This window comes from Sylvia atricapilla, chromosome 12 (genome assembly GCF_009819655.1).
Source record: "Sylvia atricapilla isolate bSylAtr1 chromosome 12, bSylAtr1.pri, whole genome shotgun sequence".
Classification (NCBI taxonomy): domain Eukaryota; kingdom Metazoa; phylum Chordata; class Aves; order Passeriformes; family Sylviidae; genus Sylvia; species Sylvia atricapilla.
The window spans coordinates 9518007-9536967 of record NC_089151.1 but is presented as its reverse complement, the minus strand read 5'-3'; the positions used below and the strand labels follow the sequence as shown (position 1 = coordinate 9536967).

Genomic DNA, 18961 nt, shown 5'->3' with positions numbered 1-18961 from the left:
TCCTTCGGGTTTTTCTGCCATTGGATTTTTTTTATTTATTACTGTTTATTTAATACTGGTCTTTGAAGAATTGAATACACTATAATATTAATCAAAATATAGGAAGTTGCTAGCTTAAGGCAGCTTATCCTTATCTTCTGATCAGACAATGAAATTGGGTTTCCTGTGGGTGGTTTGTTTTGGTTGTTTGTTCACTTTACAGCAAAGTACTGATCTAAGGCACATTTCAGCATCACACTACAGCCTTTCCAGTGATCAGAGATACATCACACTTCTCCTTTAACGGGGGTGATGGTGAGCTGTTTTGTGGATGGAAAGGGCAACAAGCAGAGAGAAAAGGAAGGGGTTTTTCCTCAAGCAGCAAAGGTGAAATATGCTTACACTTTTCTGAAAGTAGGAAACTTCACTTCCCCAGCTTAGCAATGCCACACTCCGAGTTTATTTTTGCCTATACATGTAGGAAATGAGAAGGGATTTCCTTGGCCCACAAAAGCAATGGCAGGGAGGGAATTTGGAGGGGCATTTATTCGCTGTTGTCTCACTGTGTTACTCTGACACGCTGACAAGAGCTGGCAATGAGCTCACCTGCCATGGAACTGCTGTCCTGGGATGTCTGGCCCGGGCTGAAGCCACAAGGGCAGTTCTGTCTGGCTGGGGCAGCTCCTTCAGAACGGGTGTTCCCAAGCTGACGTCCACACTTAGGAACTAAGCAACTCGAAGAGCAGCTGAAGCACACAAAGGGGTGTTATGACCCCTGTTGCAAGGAGGAATGCATGTCTGAGGAGCTGCCATAGATCAGCCTAGAGCAGAGGTTTGCCCACCTCCCACAGCTCCCTCATCCACAGGTGAAAAACACAGCAAAATGCTCCCTGGGCTCTTAAACAGTCATTCGTTTTGATACACTTCAGTACTTGTGGACATACAGTAATTTAAAGGATTAAATTACACCACAACCCCTTTGTGAAATTATCAGTGTGCCTAAAAGTATTTGCCTGAATTAAATCATATAGCAACAAGGAAACAGATACTTTATAACAAATGCAATATGAATATGGTGCTTGGGAAATGCATAGCTATGTTTTCAAACACATACCAAGCATTTTATTGCTCTTGTGTTCAGGATGCTAAATATTTAACTTATTCAACCAGTGGTATTATCTAAATGAAATGAAAGATCCTATCACATGGCAAATCCAACACTTACACTGGGCTATTTAATTGTCTGGTTAACTCAAGACAAAGTTCAGTGACCCACAGCAGGGGAAATTCTCAGTGCAGAGTGTGATAACATCTTTGTGATCAGAACAGTGTATGCTTTCCTAGCTCTTGTGCTCATAGAATATCTATGTATTTCCAGTGGATAAAAGATGTAATTTTCTGTATCTTGGAGTGAGCAAAGTATCTTTTTGTGTATCAAACACCGAAAAACTTCGATGAGACTTGAAGAATCAAGGGAAGAAAAAGGGTCGGTTGTAGGAAGTCTGAAGTTTTTATGATTCTTCTTCATTTGTAATGCTAAAGGAATATAAGTATAAGTGAAAAAATAGATACTTGGAAATGTTAAAGTGTAAAAACAACATTGTTTTTTCTAGGAACCCCCCCCCAACTTTTTACAAAGTTGCCTAAATTAAGCCATTATGTAAAATGGCAATTATGGCTGATGGACATTATTCCTTGAATAATATGCATTTTCCTGTTCTTGTTCTTTGTGCTTCCATTGCTGCTGGAAATGTATCGGGTCCCTGGATGCACTGTTTTACTGTTAATGACCCTCCACTCTACAGACTCTGCCTTTAGGCCTGGGAGTCCCTATAAATTCAGGCCTGGAACTTCACCCCCTGCTTGACCTGCATTTTGGAGTGCCTGTTTGAGCTCTGCCCTGGTCATGCCTGTGCCTGGCCATGTACCTTGTTGACACAGATCCTGACATATGGACTGACTTCCTGACATGACCCTGACTGACCAGCGTGGTGCTGCTGGGTCATCACTGCCTGGTTCTTATGATGCTTATTCCCAATGGACCTGATCCTGACCTCAACATACAGATTGATTCCTTGGCTTCATCCTTGAGCCAGCCTCATCTACCCAAAACAAAAAAACAGGAGCCTGGATTGAACCCAGGGACAGAAAATCTTCAATTTTCATTTTTCTTTAGTCAAAGAACAAAATAAGGTGTGTAATGTAAAATAGTTTAGTGTAATATACAGTGCAAGTCTTGGGGTAGAATGGATATTTAGGGAAATGGCTATTGCTTAGAAACCTTTAATACATGATGTCTTCTTCCTAGAAGTGCTATGAGAAGTTCCTCAGCAAAATCAGTTTCTTCTGATCGTTTTAAAAGCAGGATTAATCAATTAGTGTAATGCTATCCAACATGACAAATGTAAGAGGATTAAGCCAAGCCTTGTTCAGAGACACCAAGGCATTACACACAGAAATTAAATATTGCAATAAAAAAAGGGGTCTTTGAAACCAAATCTATTGAGTCTGTTTTCTGCTTTACTGCTAACACTTCTATTATTTTCTTAAAGGAAAGCTTTCACAATTTTCTTATCATGGATATCTTTAAGGCTGCAAGAACCATGTGTATTTTAACCACAAAGAAATCAAGTCTTTTTGAAACTTTTTGAGAGAATCTCAAACTACCAAAAAGCTAGACATCAATAAAACACCTGGCAGGAGATGTGAGCTACTCAAATTCAAGTCAAGGTCCAGCTCAACATGTTCACTGATGGTTTCACTGGTGGGGAGAGAGAAGCTTTTGCCAGCACAGACTTTTCATAAACTGGCATGAGGCAAGCTCATTCTGTCAAATATTCTCAGCTTGCCTAATTTATGCAATATTTGAAACAACGTGGGCTTAGGCTCCTGAAGAACAAGAAAGAGATGAACTAGATCACTCAGAAATGAAGTCAAATGCTTAATATATTATTGTGGGGTTTTGTGAACATTTCTGTCTCAATGATCCGAACCTTAAACATGGTTCACAACTGAAATAATGAACAAAGTACTTCACTGCTTGTTTCAGTGACTTCCGGAGTCAAAAATTCAGCCTAACTTTTTAAAATGGAAACGCCACATGGTGGCAGAAGAGAACAAGGCATGTAAAAAAACCTGCTCTGCTAAATGGTTCCCTCAGATTTAACTACATCATGTTCCCTTCTACAGCACAGCTGAAGGTCTGTGGCTGTATTTTTAATCTAACAGGCACCAAACATAACTCATCAGTTGCAATATTTTAAAAAGTGTCCATGACTTCTAAGTTTCTGATACTACTCACCAAGTCCACCAGGAATTATACAGTAATGTTAATACTACAGTAACTTTTGAAATTATGTACTAGAGTTAAGGTATTGAATCTATTTCAGATTGTTTACACTGTAAATAATGCCCATAGCATCAGGCATGCAATGACTAAAAGTGATCTTCCACACAGCTGTTTTTCCTATCATGGCTCTTATGGTGACACTACCAACGACAGGCCATAAATACTGCTTCAAATTCACAATTCTATGAAAATGAAATAGTTAGCCCCTTAATATTTGTGCAATGTGCTATACCCAAGAAACAGGTCTGCTACCCAAAAATGAGAAGACTGATTTTTCGGTTTAAGATCCAGTAAGAGCAGGCTAATCCTCCAATTTAAAATCATCTGGACATAACCTTCACTTTAATCACAATACACTGGTTGTAGATGTCTCAGTGCAGTTCACACTGGTTTCTAGTTAATAGCCAGTGGAAATAGTGATGCCCTTACCTGCACACATTCTTAGTACCTACACAGGTGCTGCCAAAACTGAAGGACTGACCAGTTAATTTTACAATCAAGATATAGTTCTGATAGCTGACTTCTATTAGATAAACAGTAAGTGGATTTTTCTGTTTAGCAGGTGTGTAATCAGGATTCCAAATTTAAGAGCTATGACTCTTTAACCTGTATTGAAGACTCCCAAGGCATCTCTTCATTAATTCCATAATTTAAATCACTGACTTGATGCATTCCATAAAAATATTTTTCTTCTAATCCAAACATTTCTTTAACTTCAGTCTATTCTAAAATGTTGAATTTTACTAAGAACCATCCACAAGTTTTCTAGTATATTTGATTTAATGGGAAAGAAGATGCAAAGAAATTCAATAGTACATGATTCTCTTGTCCTCCATATCTACGAGTGCAAGAGCTTTCTCTTAGGACAGTAAACCAGTGTTGTAAAATCCTGGGGTCCCTCATCATAGCCCTGGGTCACACCCAGCTCTTAAAGCAAAAGGAGCAGCATAAGCTCCTCACCCTCTCAGAGGACAGGCATATCTCCAAACTCTGGTTTATTGGATTTTTTTCTCTTTAACCTGTTGACCACCAGTGTGGATCACACTGAGAAGTTCTCTAATAAAGAGCTGTTTAGTGATGAACTGACAAGAAAGCATTCACAAAAATCTGAACTGTCTGGCAACTGAATAGTTTTCACTTCCCTGTCTGTTCTCTTTCTATACGCAGCTTCATGGGTGAACTTCTCAGTTTCATTTTAAGTCCATATTATTCTTAATAATCTTGACCAACTCATTTCTCATGTTTTACCACCTCAAAAAACCCAATAACTTTCTCTTTGTTTTCCCTTTTCCCAACATATGCAGAAAAAGGAATAATATAAGAGCTATAAACTAACCTGTAGAGAAACCTTCACCACTGTTAATATTTGCTACTTACTGCATCTTCTAAAATATTTCTTCTGTTTCAGACTCTTGCTTGAATGTGAAAATTTGCATTCCTTGTTGTTTCTGTGCCATCTGTTAGCTTCAGGTTCTTTTATTCATTTCACTCAGGCATTGCAGGCAAATCTTTCATTTAATTGTAACCCTGAGAATTCAATAACTGCAGCCTTAAGTGTCTTTAAAATGTGTCTTCTGCTCTGCTTCTTCCTAGAAAATGTCCTGGTGGTTAAAAAAATTTTTTCTTTAATATAATGCAGCTGCCCTGTTCCTGATTGCAATGAGGATCTCTGATTTCCCTTGTGCTACTCCTAAATTACAAGTTGCCTGTAAATATTCACAAATCTCATTTTTTTAAATCCAGGTATCTATTAATACTCTTTTATAATGATGCTTACAGAAACACTTTTGATGTCAACAAGAAACAAATAGTGTAAGGACTGATGCTTTTTCTTTATGTCCTTTTCTATCCTTCTTGTATATTGAACTAAAAATTCCCCAGGTTTTCCTTCAATCCATTTAATACAACCTCAATTCACTTTAGCAGCATGATCCTACTATAGTAAATGTGAAAACGTCCTGATGTAAACCTATGGAATGTTCACAGCAGCAAGTTTCAGGCTGGGAAATACTGAAATGTTAGAGATAAATGTTGAGAAGATTATATTTTTTACAAATGTGAGAAATTCAAACTATCTGTCACCTCCTAGTACTCAGTGTTCTATGTGGTGTTGCACTGACTCCACATCATGTTCCCTGTACTTCAGTGTGGTTTGAGGTGATTTGACTCAGGTGACTGAAGTGGCCTCCTCTTAGCTCAGCCTTCTGCCTTGCTGTGTCATGAGACATAGCTACACACTGACCACAGAGCCGCTTCATAAACAAGGGTAGAGGCGTTAGGAAGTAAGTTAAAAAAAGAGGAACTCTATTTCTTCAGGCGAATCTGAGTGTGTCTTGGGTTACTATGAAGTCTCAATTTGATCTAATTTGAACAACAGATAGATGTGAGATCGTGTTAGCACTGATGAAGTGCCAAATCTGGCTCCATTGCTTGGTCTGATGTGTATCTGATCAGGCAGCAGCAGACAACCAAGTCATCTGTTTGTATTTTAGGTGGACTCTTATGGTCCCAGTTACATGATGGTTGTATTGACAAAAATATCAAATCAGTGAGGATTTTAACTGTGCAAGAACTAACTGTATTTACATAAAACTGAAACCAGTTAAGGTTGCTGTGTTAGTATGTTCTAATACTTCTCAATCAGCCTTCAAAAGAAACACAGTTCTTAGAGATGAGAGATGATTGTCTACTGAAGGTAGAACCAAGGCTATTAATGAGAAATTAAGAGGGACTGTTTAGGTCCTTGGTGGACCTCCTGATATACAAGGACTTCAGCAAAGTGAGTAAAAAGCAGTGGAGAAAATGTGAAAAATTAATGTTGAGGAAGAAAATTCATGAACAGACTGATAGAAAGGAAAACACTAGTCAGGCAGCTTGTACTAAAGTTGCCCAGGTGTTTTCTCACCCTGTGAGTTGTGAAATGCTTGACTCCTTGTGGCCTACAAGTTCAGTTGCAGTGCTCATGAGATAGTAAATCTCCTTATCTCTTCTATGCTGTGTTGAATAATGAGTGACCTTCTATCTCAAGAACATATTGGGAAATACAGCTTCACTTTTTATGAGTAATAACTGAAGCTGTTGGGGTTTTTTTGTGAGATAATGTCACATTGCTATATTGAATAGCAATTAGAGGGGTGAAAAAGACTGGCAGCTAAATGATGAGGTAAACTCTAAAGGGTTTCACTGTTGCTTACTATATGCTGCAAACAAGATCGTGCTAAGTTTTTTTTAATTTCAGTGAAGGCATCCTATTGAAGGAAAACTCTCTGTGCTGTAGACTTTTCTCCTAGTCAGGAGAAAAAATACTTTTTGATAAGAAGCAGGAATAACAAATACATATGCAAAGTTCAGAGAATATTCTTCCATTAGCAGCTAGGATTTTTACTTCACCATGTTTATTTCAGTTTACAAGCTAAATTAATACAACTCAAATATCCTTACACAATCAGACTTCAAAAATTAATTTTCTGGTTAGTATCTGTAATTTCTCTGTAAAGATGAGTAATGTAGCTATTTATCAGCTGTCCCAGAACAAGAAATGTAAAATTACAATATGCTTCATAATCAGTAGTTATCTTGATATTGTTAAAAAATATTGACTTAAACTTAAAAAGCAAGTATAAAAAAATGTTAGCACAATTGAAATAAATAAATTTCAAAAGTATAGACCTGATGCCATGCAATTTTTCACAGTGAGTTTACACACATTCACAAACTAAAGCCCAATAATCAACTTTATTGGTTTCTTATGGCAAAGTCCACTGCTCTATAGAGAAGAAAAAAAAATGCTTTTATTTGCCTGATGTGTCCACTACTCTTCTTATGAGGTTCTTATATGAAGTGAAGGTGAAGTTCTTATGTGAGATGCTTTGTACTACTATCATAATTTTCTTACATATAAAAAAAGGTGAAGGATCTCTCCTCCCTCCTCGCCTGAGCCTGGGACGATTCTTCCACAACTTAATAGACATCTTGGAAGCTTAACTTCTTTGAATCAAAATTTTTGAGGATACTCAAAGTATATATATTTAATACATAAAATTGCCACTGAAGTTTGCAATGTGTTTGCCATCAAATACAGCCTGCACTCTGCAGTGATGTTTGCAATACAACAGAGTTCTCATACCTCCTGCTCCTTCTGGAGGGAAGTCACACTCCACATTTGACTTGTTCAAACCTACTACCCCAAGATAATGTAGTAATGAGGCTTGACTGTGTAAACAGCCCTTATACTTTCAAATCTAATAAAGTAATGAATAAAAATAGCTTTAGATTTTTCCATTGATCCTGAAGAGTTCTGTGTCATCAGAACACTTAAAACCATCTTACCACATAAAGAATTTAACTTCTTAAAACTTTAGATTGTACAACGGTTTAGGAAAAGTAACATTTTTCTGAAGAAAAACTTAGTTTCAAGGTTTCAAATTCTCTCTTTTCAGATGCAGTTATTTTCTGTTTCTGCACACATAATTTCTAGAAATCGAAATAATTTTAATAAAAAGTAAAAATGCTGTGTTTCCTTACAATTTGAGCTTTAGCCGATCTTGCTGAGGTTCCCAGCAACAGTGAAATAGTGCTCATTTCATGATGTGAACATTAACTATGAACTGAACAAGGTTGTTAATGGCAATTTTATAAAAAGCACAAGAAAAAAAAAATCCCCAAAAAGCTTTTGTTTCTCTCCAGCTTTTCCCCAGACTGCTCAGTAAATGAGAGAATGATGAGAAAGGACTGCTGAAGGAATGCTCAGAATATTCACTGAGTTCCTTGTTAGAGATTTTCTGTGCCTACCAAAGGATCTTCATGTTTGGCTACACACCAGACTTCTTTCTTGTCTTCCTCTGTTACAGACTGACTGATCTGTTCAAACAGCTTTGACATCTTGGCAAACCTCAGGTGGTTCTGAAACCTTCGTGCAGCAAAAGCGTAAAGCAGAGGGTTAATACAGCTACTGATGAATACAAGTGCTCCAGAGATGTACACTCCTTTGTCTACGACTTCTTCCAGTGCCAAAGACATCCTCATTAGAGAGTTCTATTTCAATTGAAATAATATCCAGGATGTTAAAGAGGTGGTGAGGGAACCAGCACAGAATGAATGCCACCACAACGCTGGCAATGAGGCGTTCCGATCGCCGCTTGGATTGGTAAGTCATTCTGCTTATTCTTCTTGCAACACACACATAACAAGTGCAAATAATTAAGAAAGGGATTACAAAACCTGCAAGGGTCTCCAGCAGAAGATACGACACTTTCTGTCTATTCGAAGTGTAGTTGCGACACGTGCATAAAACTCGACCGTTGGTTTCTCCTGTCTCTTGAAACGGAATGACAGAAATGCCAAAGGCAACAGACAGGAACCAAATGAGGAACACGATCAAAGAAACCTTTTCTTTTCTTCTATATGTTTGAATTGTCAAAGGGTAAAACACAGCCAGTAGCCGCTCCAAGCTGAGTGCTGTAATCAGAAATATACTGGCGTACATGCTGCAGTAAATAAGGAAAACCAGCGTTTTGCAGAAGATGACTCCAAAAACCCCATGAGTCAGCAAAAGAGTAATCCAAATTGGTAAGGTTAATCAGTACGAGGACATCAGCAATGGCCGGTTCAGATCAGCAGGACTGAAGAGATACTTGCTTCATTTTTGTACAAACAGTCCAGATGATGATGCAGTTTCCAGGGGTGCCAATTAAAATTGTATAATGACAAGCCCAGTAGTATACAAACACACTGACCTCACAATATTCCTGCTGAGTTGTCACTGCTTTCCTCAGCTTCACTCATTTTGGAAATTCTTCCGTCCTTGGTTGCTCTGTGCTCTGTTTTATTGTGCAGATGTTGGTGAACTACTTCAAAGTTCTCCTCTAACGATGTCTGAAGGCTCATACAGACTGTGAGCTCACATCCTCATGCTCACGTCTTACAGACATCTGACCACATCTGGCAGTTCCTCCTGTTTAGGAGGATGGGTATTTTTGCATACAAAGCAAAAGTAAAAATACAGTGCAGACCTGACATGGCTGTTAGTTACACATTCATTGTGCTTCAGCGAATTTTACTGAAAATTTGTTGGTGGTCTTTCTAAAGTGTCCCTATTTAAAGAAACTTACTACTGTTTTGATGTTACTGATCTAATCAACAGCTGTGACGAGAAAGTCACCCTTTTTATGCTATTCTATTCTTGCTCTATGAATAACTTAGCACTTTATTTTATACAAACAAAAAAGAGGGATGGCTGGTAAACTACTAATGTGCATTATGTGTTGACATGAATTTTAAAGCACAAAAAACTGTGCTTACTACCTTCATGTCATCTTTTTAATTCAGCAGAAAAGAGTAATTCATATTTTAGAAATATGGCACAAAGGAAATCAACTGTTTGTACCACACTGGTACAATAAAGTGGGAAGGAGCTGTATTTCTAATTCTCTGGGAAACTGCAGTTCTTTATCAAACAATAACCATCAGAGTATTCAGTCTGGATGTTGAGTTATAGGAGGAAATGCACCATGTCCGAGAGAAAATATGATTACATTATTGTCTGCTGTGTCAGCAATGGCCTTTTATGTTTTTTTTCCTAGGAAACTTGGTAGTCAGAGTAGAAATCAAATCCTAAATGGATCCTAAGTTCTTCAGAATTCGGCCAAAGAGTATGAAACTATTTTGTTATCCTGATTTCAAAACATCTTTTGCAGTAAATTTCTAAAATGCTAGAGGAGGAACTAGAACAGCAGAACCAACAGAAATATTCAAGAAGTGCAACTGGAAGGGTATTACCATAAAAAAATTCACAGAAACAAAAGACTTATTTATAGCTTTCTTAAATTTAAGAACGTGACACAGATTATTTCCCTAATTTTACAAACCTGGCAAATGTAGTGCACAGTGTTAAGTCAAAAAGTATTTTTCACCATGGAAAAAGGATTGTAACATCAGCACCCCAAAGCAGCTTAGCCGGTTTTGCTCCATAAGAGTATAATGAGATCAAAAGCAAATCCCAAATAACCCCACTGAAGTTAAGTATTATACCTCCAAAATACTATTTGTATAATACAGATTTTTAATTGGGATTTAATTCATACATGATTCCAATTCCTTTCATTTTGATTTACTTAAGAATATCGGGTAGGGGAAAAATAGGAAACAAGTTGTTTGTATTCTGAAGGGAATTTCTGAAAACCACTTGTGAAAATTAAAGAACAGGAAGAAGTGCTGGGCAGTATCTTCTTCTAATGAAATACCTTTACACACATTATTCTCCAGAAGTACCTTCATAGAATATTTTAGTTATTGCCAGTGGCATATCTAGATTGAACTAAGTTGCAGATTTTTTGTTGGAAAAGATAATCAAGGAGAGATGCTCAATACCTCTTGTCACCCAGTGCTGCAGGGACTGGTAGGTTCTTTAAGTGAAGTCAACCTGATTATGATTGCTGTGTCAGACACTGATTATCAAGACTTTGACCTGAATTGCAGAGGGCTCAGGTGACTAAAAGCCTATATAACCAAAGACTCTAGATAGCAAAGAAAGCAACACTGATTACTAGAAATTCTGCTTAACTGAAAGCTGGCGTAATTGCTAAAAATCCAGTGTAGCAGTAAGATACACCAACTGCTAGAAATTGTAGATAACAATAAGGTATGCTGCTAAGTGAATTTTTATGTCATAATAAAGCTCTAATTGTAGCTACAATCTTGTGGCCATCCTCATTTACCAAGGATCCTAAAAGGACTTGTATGTACCATTGTGTGACACCTCTGTAGGATTTTTTTCTTGTAAAACTTTACTTTTGGTGGAAAAGAGCAGTTGTCTGAACAACCATTGGTATAAGTATAGTTCTAATCCAGTAGTGTATGGATGTGGTTGTATTTCTGAATCATCTGGCCTTACAATTTCCAGAAACATGTTTCTCCACTTGAGTTGAAGTTGCTTGCCAAAGGCCTCTGCCTCTGGCTGGTCTTTCATTTAAATGAGAAAACAATGAATCTCTGAATTGCAGTCATAGTCTGGAATTTCTGTTTCAGAAAAATCTCAGAAAAGTGTTGAACTGCTGAGATTTCCTTGAGTAAGACTCTGAAGCCAGGCAATTAGACTAAATGTCTCAGACATTAGAATTAACATTAATTCAGGAGCTTGTTTCTGAGCAACTCTATGTGACTGCTAGACCCACTATGAAAACTTCAGACTGTAAGGTGTCTTTAATATTCTAAAAGTGTCTGACTGTTATTTATAAATTTAAATTAGAAGTACACAAACTGTATTAGCAAATATTACATTAACAGGAAGAGAAATATAGTGCAGTCAATAACTGCTAAAACAACAGCAGCTAACAATTCAGGATCTTACTCACTCTAGCAACCACATGTGGATGGGCTTTAATGTATGAATGCATTTCGACTTCTGCACACAGCAGGTCTGGTATACTTCATCACAGCAGTGAAATTAGGCTGCATCTGTATGTTTAAAACAAAAACAGTTCAAGCTTTTGTGTGCACGCATATTATATGTAGTGCAATAAGCCAGTCTCAATACAAGAAACTTTCTGTAAATCTGTTAATTTTAGATTGGTAAACAACTTTTGAAAACTTTCCAAGTTCAAAAAGTCTGTGCTACTGCTATGAAACTCCTTAAATAGAATTTGCTTTACCTTAAATATCAGGTGTGTGTTTCTCTCTTTCTTCAAATTACTTATTTTACTCTGAATGAATACATGAGCTCCCCTCTGGTGGATGTTTTGTAATTTACACTACCACTGAGCATTTTCAAGAAGTGGTGTTTGCATCCCTAAATGTAAATTGTAGTTGATATTTCCACCTTTTGCATATTTATTCTGAGAAACAGAGTTTCACTCCAAAACTCTGAGAGCCTCTGCTTAAAGTGTATCCATCCCATAAGATGGATCCCTGTGTGTTCATGCTGTTAGAGCATCTCTCTCTAAGGATTTACAGAGAGAGCTACACATGGCAAATGGCAAATCCAGAATGTGGAACTTGTATTTAGAACTCTACCAAGAATACTTTTAAAATCCTTTACATTTTGTCTTCAGAAAGTCCCCTGGATGTTTGTCTAGTAACTGATTGTAAAATAATTAGAGCAAGTATCATGTATCTGCTGAGACACTGCACATTGATGTTATAACCTCATTTACTGTTACTATGAAAGGGAAGAAGTAATTAGTCTTAACTAAGACTCAGAACCCCTCAGAATTCAGCCACTGAATCAGGTGTATTTGCAGGATTTATCAAGACTCAGAACCCCTCAGAATTCAGCCACTGAATCAAGGTGTATTTGCAGGATTTATACAAAAGTTTTAAGTCCAAACTCAAGTCTATGTGCTACTGAGGACAGTGTGAAGTGCCACCCCTTTGCCTTGACCAGAGGACTATGGGCTACTTCACAGCTGATCTAATTTTTGCTTTCTTGGTTACAGGAGGGGCTCCTATATAAGGGGGATTTCATGGGGATGTGCAGTGGCTGATAATGTCTGTGCTCTGCAGTTACTGCAAAGGGAAGTGCAGTGTAGGAAAAGACACACACCAGACATTTCTAAGGTCTCGCAGTGCTGGTGGCAGCAGCCCATGGGGCAGCAAGTACAAATAAGAACACTCCTAGTGCTGCTTTATAAGAGAGAAAATAACTCAAGGAAGAACTTGGATCAGTTCCAGAATGTAATAAAACATGTTTACTTTCCACTATAAAGTTTGAAATATTCTGTGCTGTGTGCGTTGTTGTTAATCAGTATTCCAACATTATAAAAAATTTGCATTCCTTACCCAGCTCAGTGGCAAACAATGATAGTTTTAAATGGCTGGCTAGAGAAAAGATTTCCTGCTTCCTATGTTCAGGGGAAAAAACTGCTTTAGGACTTGTGACAGCGAAGTGCTTCCAAGGCACCGTGTGTGTGCATCAGACATGCTTACATATTGGCACCTTTCTTGCCCTAACACTGGTCACTGACAATCAAAATATGTTTCTATGCTGAAAACCACAGAGAAATATTTTCTTTGTACAGACACACCGGGTGCATTAGATTAGAGGTGTTAATTAAGATAATGGAGAACTGTACTCACAATTCTGACTATAAGCAGGAATATAAATAACAATTATGCAGAGATTATGGAAAACTTATAGACACCTTTTCTTGACGTTATGAATACATACAGTTTTAGCATCCTGATACAGTACAAGTTTTGCACAGTAAATGTATAGATTTTTTACAATTTAAGGCAAGACTGGCCCATTCTGGATCAGCTACTATTAAGTAGCTATTTGTACACTAACTGTTGCTAGCCAAAATCCTTACCCATATAAGCACATCTGGCACCATGGTTGCTACTGGGTAAATCAAATACTGTTTACATGCTCTTCCTTTTGAGTAATAACTTACAGATGACAAACACTGCTTGGATGATTTGCTGCCGAACATTATTTGAATTTTTTTTAATTTTTTAGCCAAACCTACGGGCATTTCTACCTTGTTCACTGGGATTGCACGTAAATATTACTTTGCTGTACAATCAATGTCTCTTTCTGTTATTCAGCAGTGATGAAAGAGGTGTTTAGCAGAGCGTGTCTTAGTGAAGGACCTGTGATTAAAACCCCACAAACAGAGACTGCAGTGCCTGAGCAGCAGCAGCAGACGGCAGCTGTTCTGCCCACGGGGAAGGGGCTGTCCGTGCACTTCTGTGTTTGCAACACACGGCGGCACCGGGAAACCATCCCTTGGTTTTTGGCTGAGCCTGCAGCCCGGAGGTGTTGCCTTTCTCTGCACGGAGTTCAGGACCATGGTCCATCCGATGCTTTTGAGTAAGAAGGTTAGGTGATTGTGACTAAAATGTCAATAAAATTATGAAGAAAAATCACAAATTTTTTTGGTATTATTTTCTAAATACTCATATTTCTAGCTCTCTCAGTTCTATTTTGATACATATCAGTTTCCAGTGCTATATTCTGTTTTAACTGATCTGGTAAGGACAGCTTCCTCTGCAACAAAAATAACATCAATTTTAATTAAAAAATTATTTTCTATGCCTCTGAAGGAACAAAATTTGGAAAGTTTTGTAATTACATTAACAATTGTAGTTTCCATTTGTGTGTATTCTTTGAAAAGCAGATTAAAAATTGTGATCTCTTGGGTTGTGAAACAACTCTGTCCAGCAGATCTGAGCACCTTTGAAGACTTATTTAACTCCATTATTACACATGCCTTAAGCTTGGTCCCAGTGTGATATGAAGTCTTGATTTTCTGGCCTTGTGTCAGGAGGCTGGTTAATAATGCTGAAATTAGCAGACTGTTCTGATTTATGGGGAATACAAAGATCTTTCTTCTGCTCTGTAGCAGCCACCACGTGTGTGTTAGGAATGCCTGTGTGCTCAGTCACCCAGTAATTAGCATACCTTACATTCTGTTCTGCATAGCCAGAGAAACCAGCACCCTGTGCCGCTCTGCTCTTCAGAATGGTCTTGTCTAAGCATTCTTAATCTGGAACAAAAAGCAGTCAGGATTCATTCTGAGATGCTGCACAGAGTCACACTAACAGCTATTCAGTAAACACACACATAACATACTGTATGGAAAAAGAGTAAGATATGCAAACTTCAGGCACAGGTAATGTTTATCATTCTGTAATGTGAGCTAATGTTCCTGTAGAATTTCTATATAATATTAGAAATGACTGTGAACAATGATAAATTCTCCAATTTTTCACTGGAATGGTAGCACCGTTTTGTTAGTTCAAACATATAACTGTTCATGGAATTTAATAGAATGTAAAGCTAATAGACTGTAAAATCATCTGATGTCATTGTTTTCCTATATTTGACTCTTGAGCCTAATATATGATCTGCTTTTAGGCAGACTTACATTTTATGTTCTAGTGTTGAGTCAGATCAAAAAGTACTTTTAGCCCAGTATCCTGTCTCTGGTAGCGGCCACAAGCAGGTGTTTAGAGAAGAATGTAAGAACAAGCCATGTGTGTCTACACTTGTCCTACACATTCTCTGGAATTCAGTCAAGTACAGCTGAGGAGTTTCCTGGATCAGGGATGGTTTCTGTGTGGTTTTGCAGACATTTATTCTGTACACTTCCTAAGCCCATCCTTGAACTGAAGTGAACTTTTAGCACTGCAGCTTTGATCCATGCTGTGTGAAGAACCACCTCCTTTTGTTTGTTTGCTGTTCACCTGTTGGCTCCAGCTGACTCTCCAGTTCATCTGTCAGAAAACAGTGAACAGCAAATCCGTGTTCATCCTTTCCACAGTCCTTCCTTGATTAAACCCTACAGCTCTCAGTCATTTCTTACTTGCAGACTGAAGAATTCTTACACACATGAATGCACCTACACACCTTCCTATACCCTGTATAGAAATGATCTCGTGTTTTTCATCATCCCATCATTCTTCTCATTGTCTCTTCATTCAGGTCTTTTATGTTTCTTTCAGTCAGAAGAACAGACTAGTTCTGAAATTCAATAGTTCAATCAAACCACAGTGTGCTGATGAGGGAAAATTAAAGAAATCAAGACACACAGAGGGCAAAGTTCCCTCACCTCCAGTCTGTTTGTCTCACCCTGCTGCAGTGTAACACGGCTGGACATACTGCACTCAAACATGTTGTCCTTTTTTTTTTTCCCCCTAATTGAGGATTAGTTTAGCTTACATTCAAACCACAAAAATAATAATTAGCTTTTGTCTTTCTCAATGCCAGTCTGTGCTTTAAGATTTAGAAGACTTTGTTCCACAGGTCACTGTGTCATTCTTCCTTCATTTACTCCAGATGTTTCAGAATCATAGAAATCCTCACGTGATGCAATTACCTTGTAATCCTTAAACCATAGGTTATCCCGACTGGTAGAGATTTGTATCTCTGCTGTGTGTCTATTCTGTGGTAAAAACCACTAAAAGTTAAGTATAATCTAAAATTGCCATTATTTGGTGTTGTATGAAAGCTTTAATTACATCTGTTACCTTTTTCTAGGTAGTTTTGTGTCTTGTTATGCCTGGTTGTGTGGGAAGCATTTAATCCTCCATGGTATTGAACAGTATCACTTTAACATCTTTTCTGACACAGCAAATGTGTGACTCCTCTTTCTCTCATGATTGTGGTTTTCCTGTCTTCTGAGTTTGTGACTATTCACCAGGGCCTGTGGTATCAGACCATGGTGTCACTGAAGCTCTCACTGCAGCTCTGCTGCCCTGGCTCCCTCAGGGTTAGCTGCAGGCACCTCATGTTGGCCCAGAGAAGAGTTTGTGGTGTGCAATACACCCTGATACACACCGTTGGCTTTTGGCACATTCTGGGATCTGTTAGTGAGTGAAAAACAGAACACATAGTACAGAAAATATGGCTGTGACTCTTGGCAGATACTGCTCATGAGTATCCATTGATCAAACTACTAGGGATCCCCCTTGGCATGACAAATCACAGATGCAGTCACAAACTTTATCCATGTTCTAGTCCTCTGACTGAGGTTTCAAACAGTGTTAGGTTCAATTTATAATTTAAGACATTTGCTAGGTTGTTGTCAGCATACATGTAACACTAACTTCTGTAAAAGTTTATACAGATATCAAGAAAACAACTGCAAAGGCTATAAAACCAGATTTTACCAACACATTTATAAAGAACTCTCATTTTAAACACTATTAGTCTTTCTGTGTTATCTGAGAACAAGTACCTTGTGTAAATACAGCAGTAAAGCATGAGAGCTGTCTAGCAGATTCCCCAAATGAGGAAATCCAATAAAACAGAGTAAGAGAGCAGCTTTGAGAGAACTGCTTTCTGCAGCTATCAAGGCATCTTTGCAGCACACAAACGCAGCAGACCGTTTTCACAAGTTATGTAAGAATGAGGTCCAAGTAGAAGACTTGAAATTGCCTCATAATGCTATAACCTTTTACAGGAACACTCATGTATTTCTTGCTTTCAGCAGAAAATTGTTTTCATGTCACATGATAGCAATACCCATTTTTTACTGCTTCTTTGGCTTGTAATCTGAGCAGCTTCACATCCAGCTGCCAAGCACTGATAGCCAAATTAATTTCACCATACCATAAAGAAACTCTTTATGAGTGTTAGTCTATTGTCAGTGTAGCACCGGCAACAATAGTTGCAACATCTCAAGCTGTCTTTAGCACACTAATTAAACAAAAAAAAAAAAAAAAGTCCAATAAATCCATCTTCTCAAAGTACAATGCTCAGATAGTCTTTGTCAAGCTTCTTTCTCTTATGTTCATAAGTGTCTCTAAAATGTCATTATGCAAGTTAAAACATGACAGGTCAGTTCACTTTTGCCTGTTATAAAATGTCCTTTATTAGGTGTTATTACCAGGAATAACACTGAAGGAAATGGTGTTAAAGGAAATGGCGGAATTTTATCAGAATTTTCAGTTTATATTCACTTATTTGCCCCAATTATCAAAATAATTGCCCTGATCCAAATTTGATCACAGCTTTTGATCACACACAAGGATTAAAATAATGACCGTCCAAGGTCTCCCTTCCAACCTTAATTTCCCTGGAGCTGTATTTTTGCAGGGACATGTTTGACAGAGCCTCACATGATGCTACTCATGATGCTGCTGATTGAGCCATTTCCCATGATTAACTGTTCCCAGGCACCTGTGTGCCTCAGTCTAGAGGGAACTGTGTCCTTACAGGAATCACCAAGGAATACTTCCTAACGTAATACACCCAAAGGAGGGGACAGTAAGTGCCTGTGCATTTGCAGCCTATCTATCCCTTACTCTAGAACATAGTACCAGCAAACAGCAGATCAGGCATTTCTTTTTTACATTCAGTGGTAGTCAAAACTCAGATCTTAACAACGAATTTCATTAATCTTGTTAGTTTTGTTTGGTTTTATTGTTAATCGAGAAACTCTGGTAAAATGGTGGGTCCGTCCTATTTGGTTCTTAAGTGTAGTCCAATTTCCCAATTAATATCTAGTTTTAATGTGGTAATCTGGATTAAAGAATAGAAAAGAAATGGGTTGTCCAGGGACATTATATCTTCATATCTAAGATGACATTTGCTCTACAGATGCATCATTTAGTGGGATTGCATACACATTTCAGGACCAGAGACATAAATGAAGAAAAAAATCTTTACATATCCTTTAAACTCAGGTAAACTCTTATTTTTAATGCAACAACTAAAGAGGAACTCTAAGATTGGTTCTTATAGGTTGAAGAGAAGCCTCTCAGCATGTCATCAGGGTCAGACGGTTTTCCATCTCTTAGTGTTGGAAAAATTTAGCACTGAAATGAGTGGGTAAAACCTTAAGGAGACTAGACAAAGACCAACATCCCCTTTGATACCTGACTAAATTACTGACACCAGTTTCAGTTCTTCTGGACACACTTGTGTTTTCAGAGGTGGACTCACTTTTGTCACTAATCCATTGGATTTAGTAGTAGCAGTGTTGTGTGTCTTCAGAAGCAGGTCCAAGCTAGCAGATTTCCTAAGCCCTGTATTTCCCTGTGACTTGCCTGACACCCTGTCCAGCTGGGATACCAAACAGGTGTGACACTGGATGAAACTGCTTATTAAACAGGGGGCTCTTGCCTTTTCATTATATGTGGACTAGAATCCTGAAATGCTGCTGCTTGACTCGTGTCACTGTGCCCTCTATA

The 18961-nt window shown here is 38.0% G+C and overlaps 1 protein-coding gene across 1 annotated transcript; it reads right to left on the bottom strand.

Annotated features, from left to right (window-relative positions):
• Positions 1 to 7850: 7850 nt before the first annotated feature.
• On the bottom strand, positions 7851 to 9189 carry LOC136366319 (leukotriene B4 receptor 1-like). The gene is given in 4 exon segments (XM_066327305.1): positions 7851 to 8348; positions 8350 to 8864; positions 8866 to 9030; positions 9032 to 9189. Coding segments are annotated over 4 exon segments (1011 nt in total). The 5' UTR covers positions 9113 to 9189; the 3' UTR covers positions 7851 to 8098.
• Positions 9190 to 18961: the final 9772 nt, after the last annotated feature.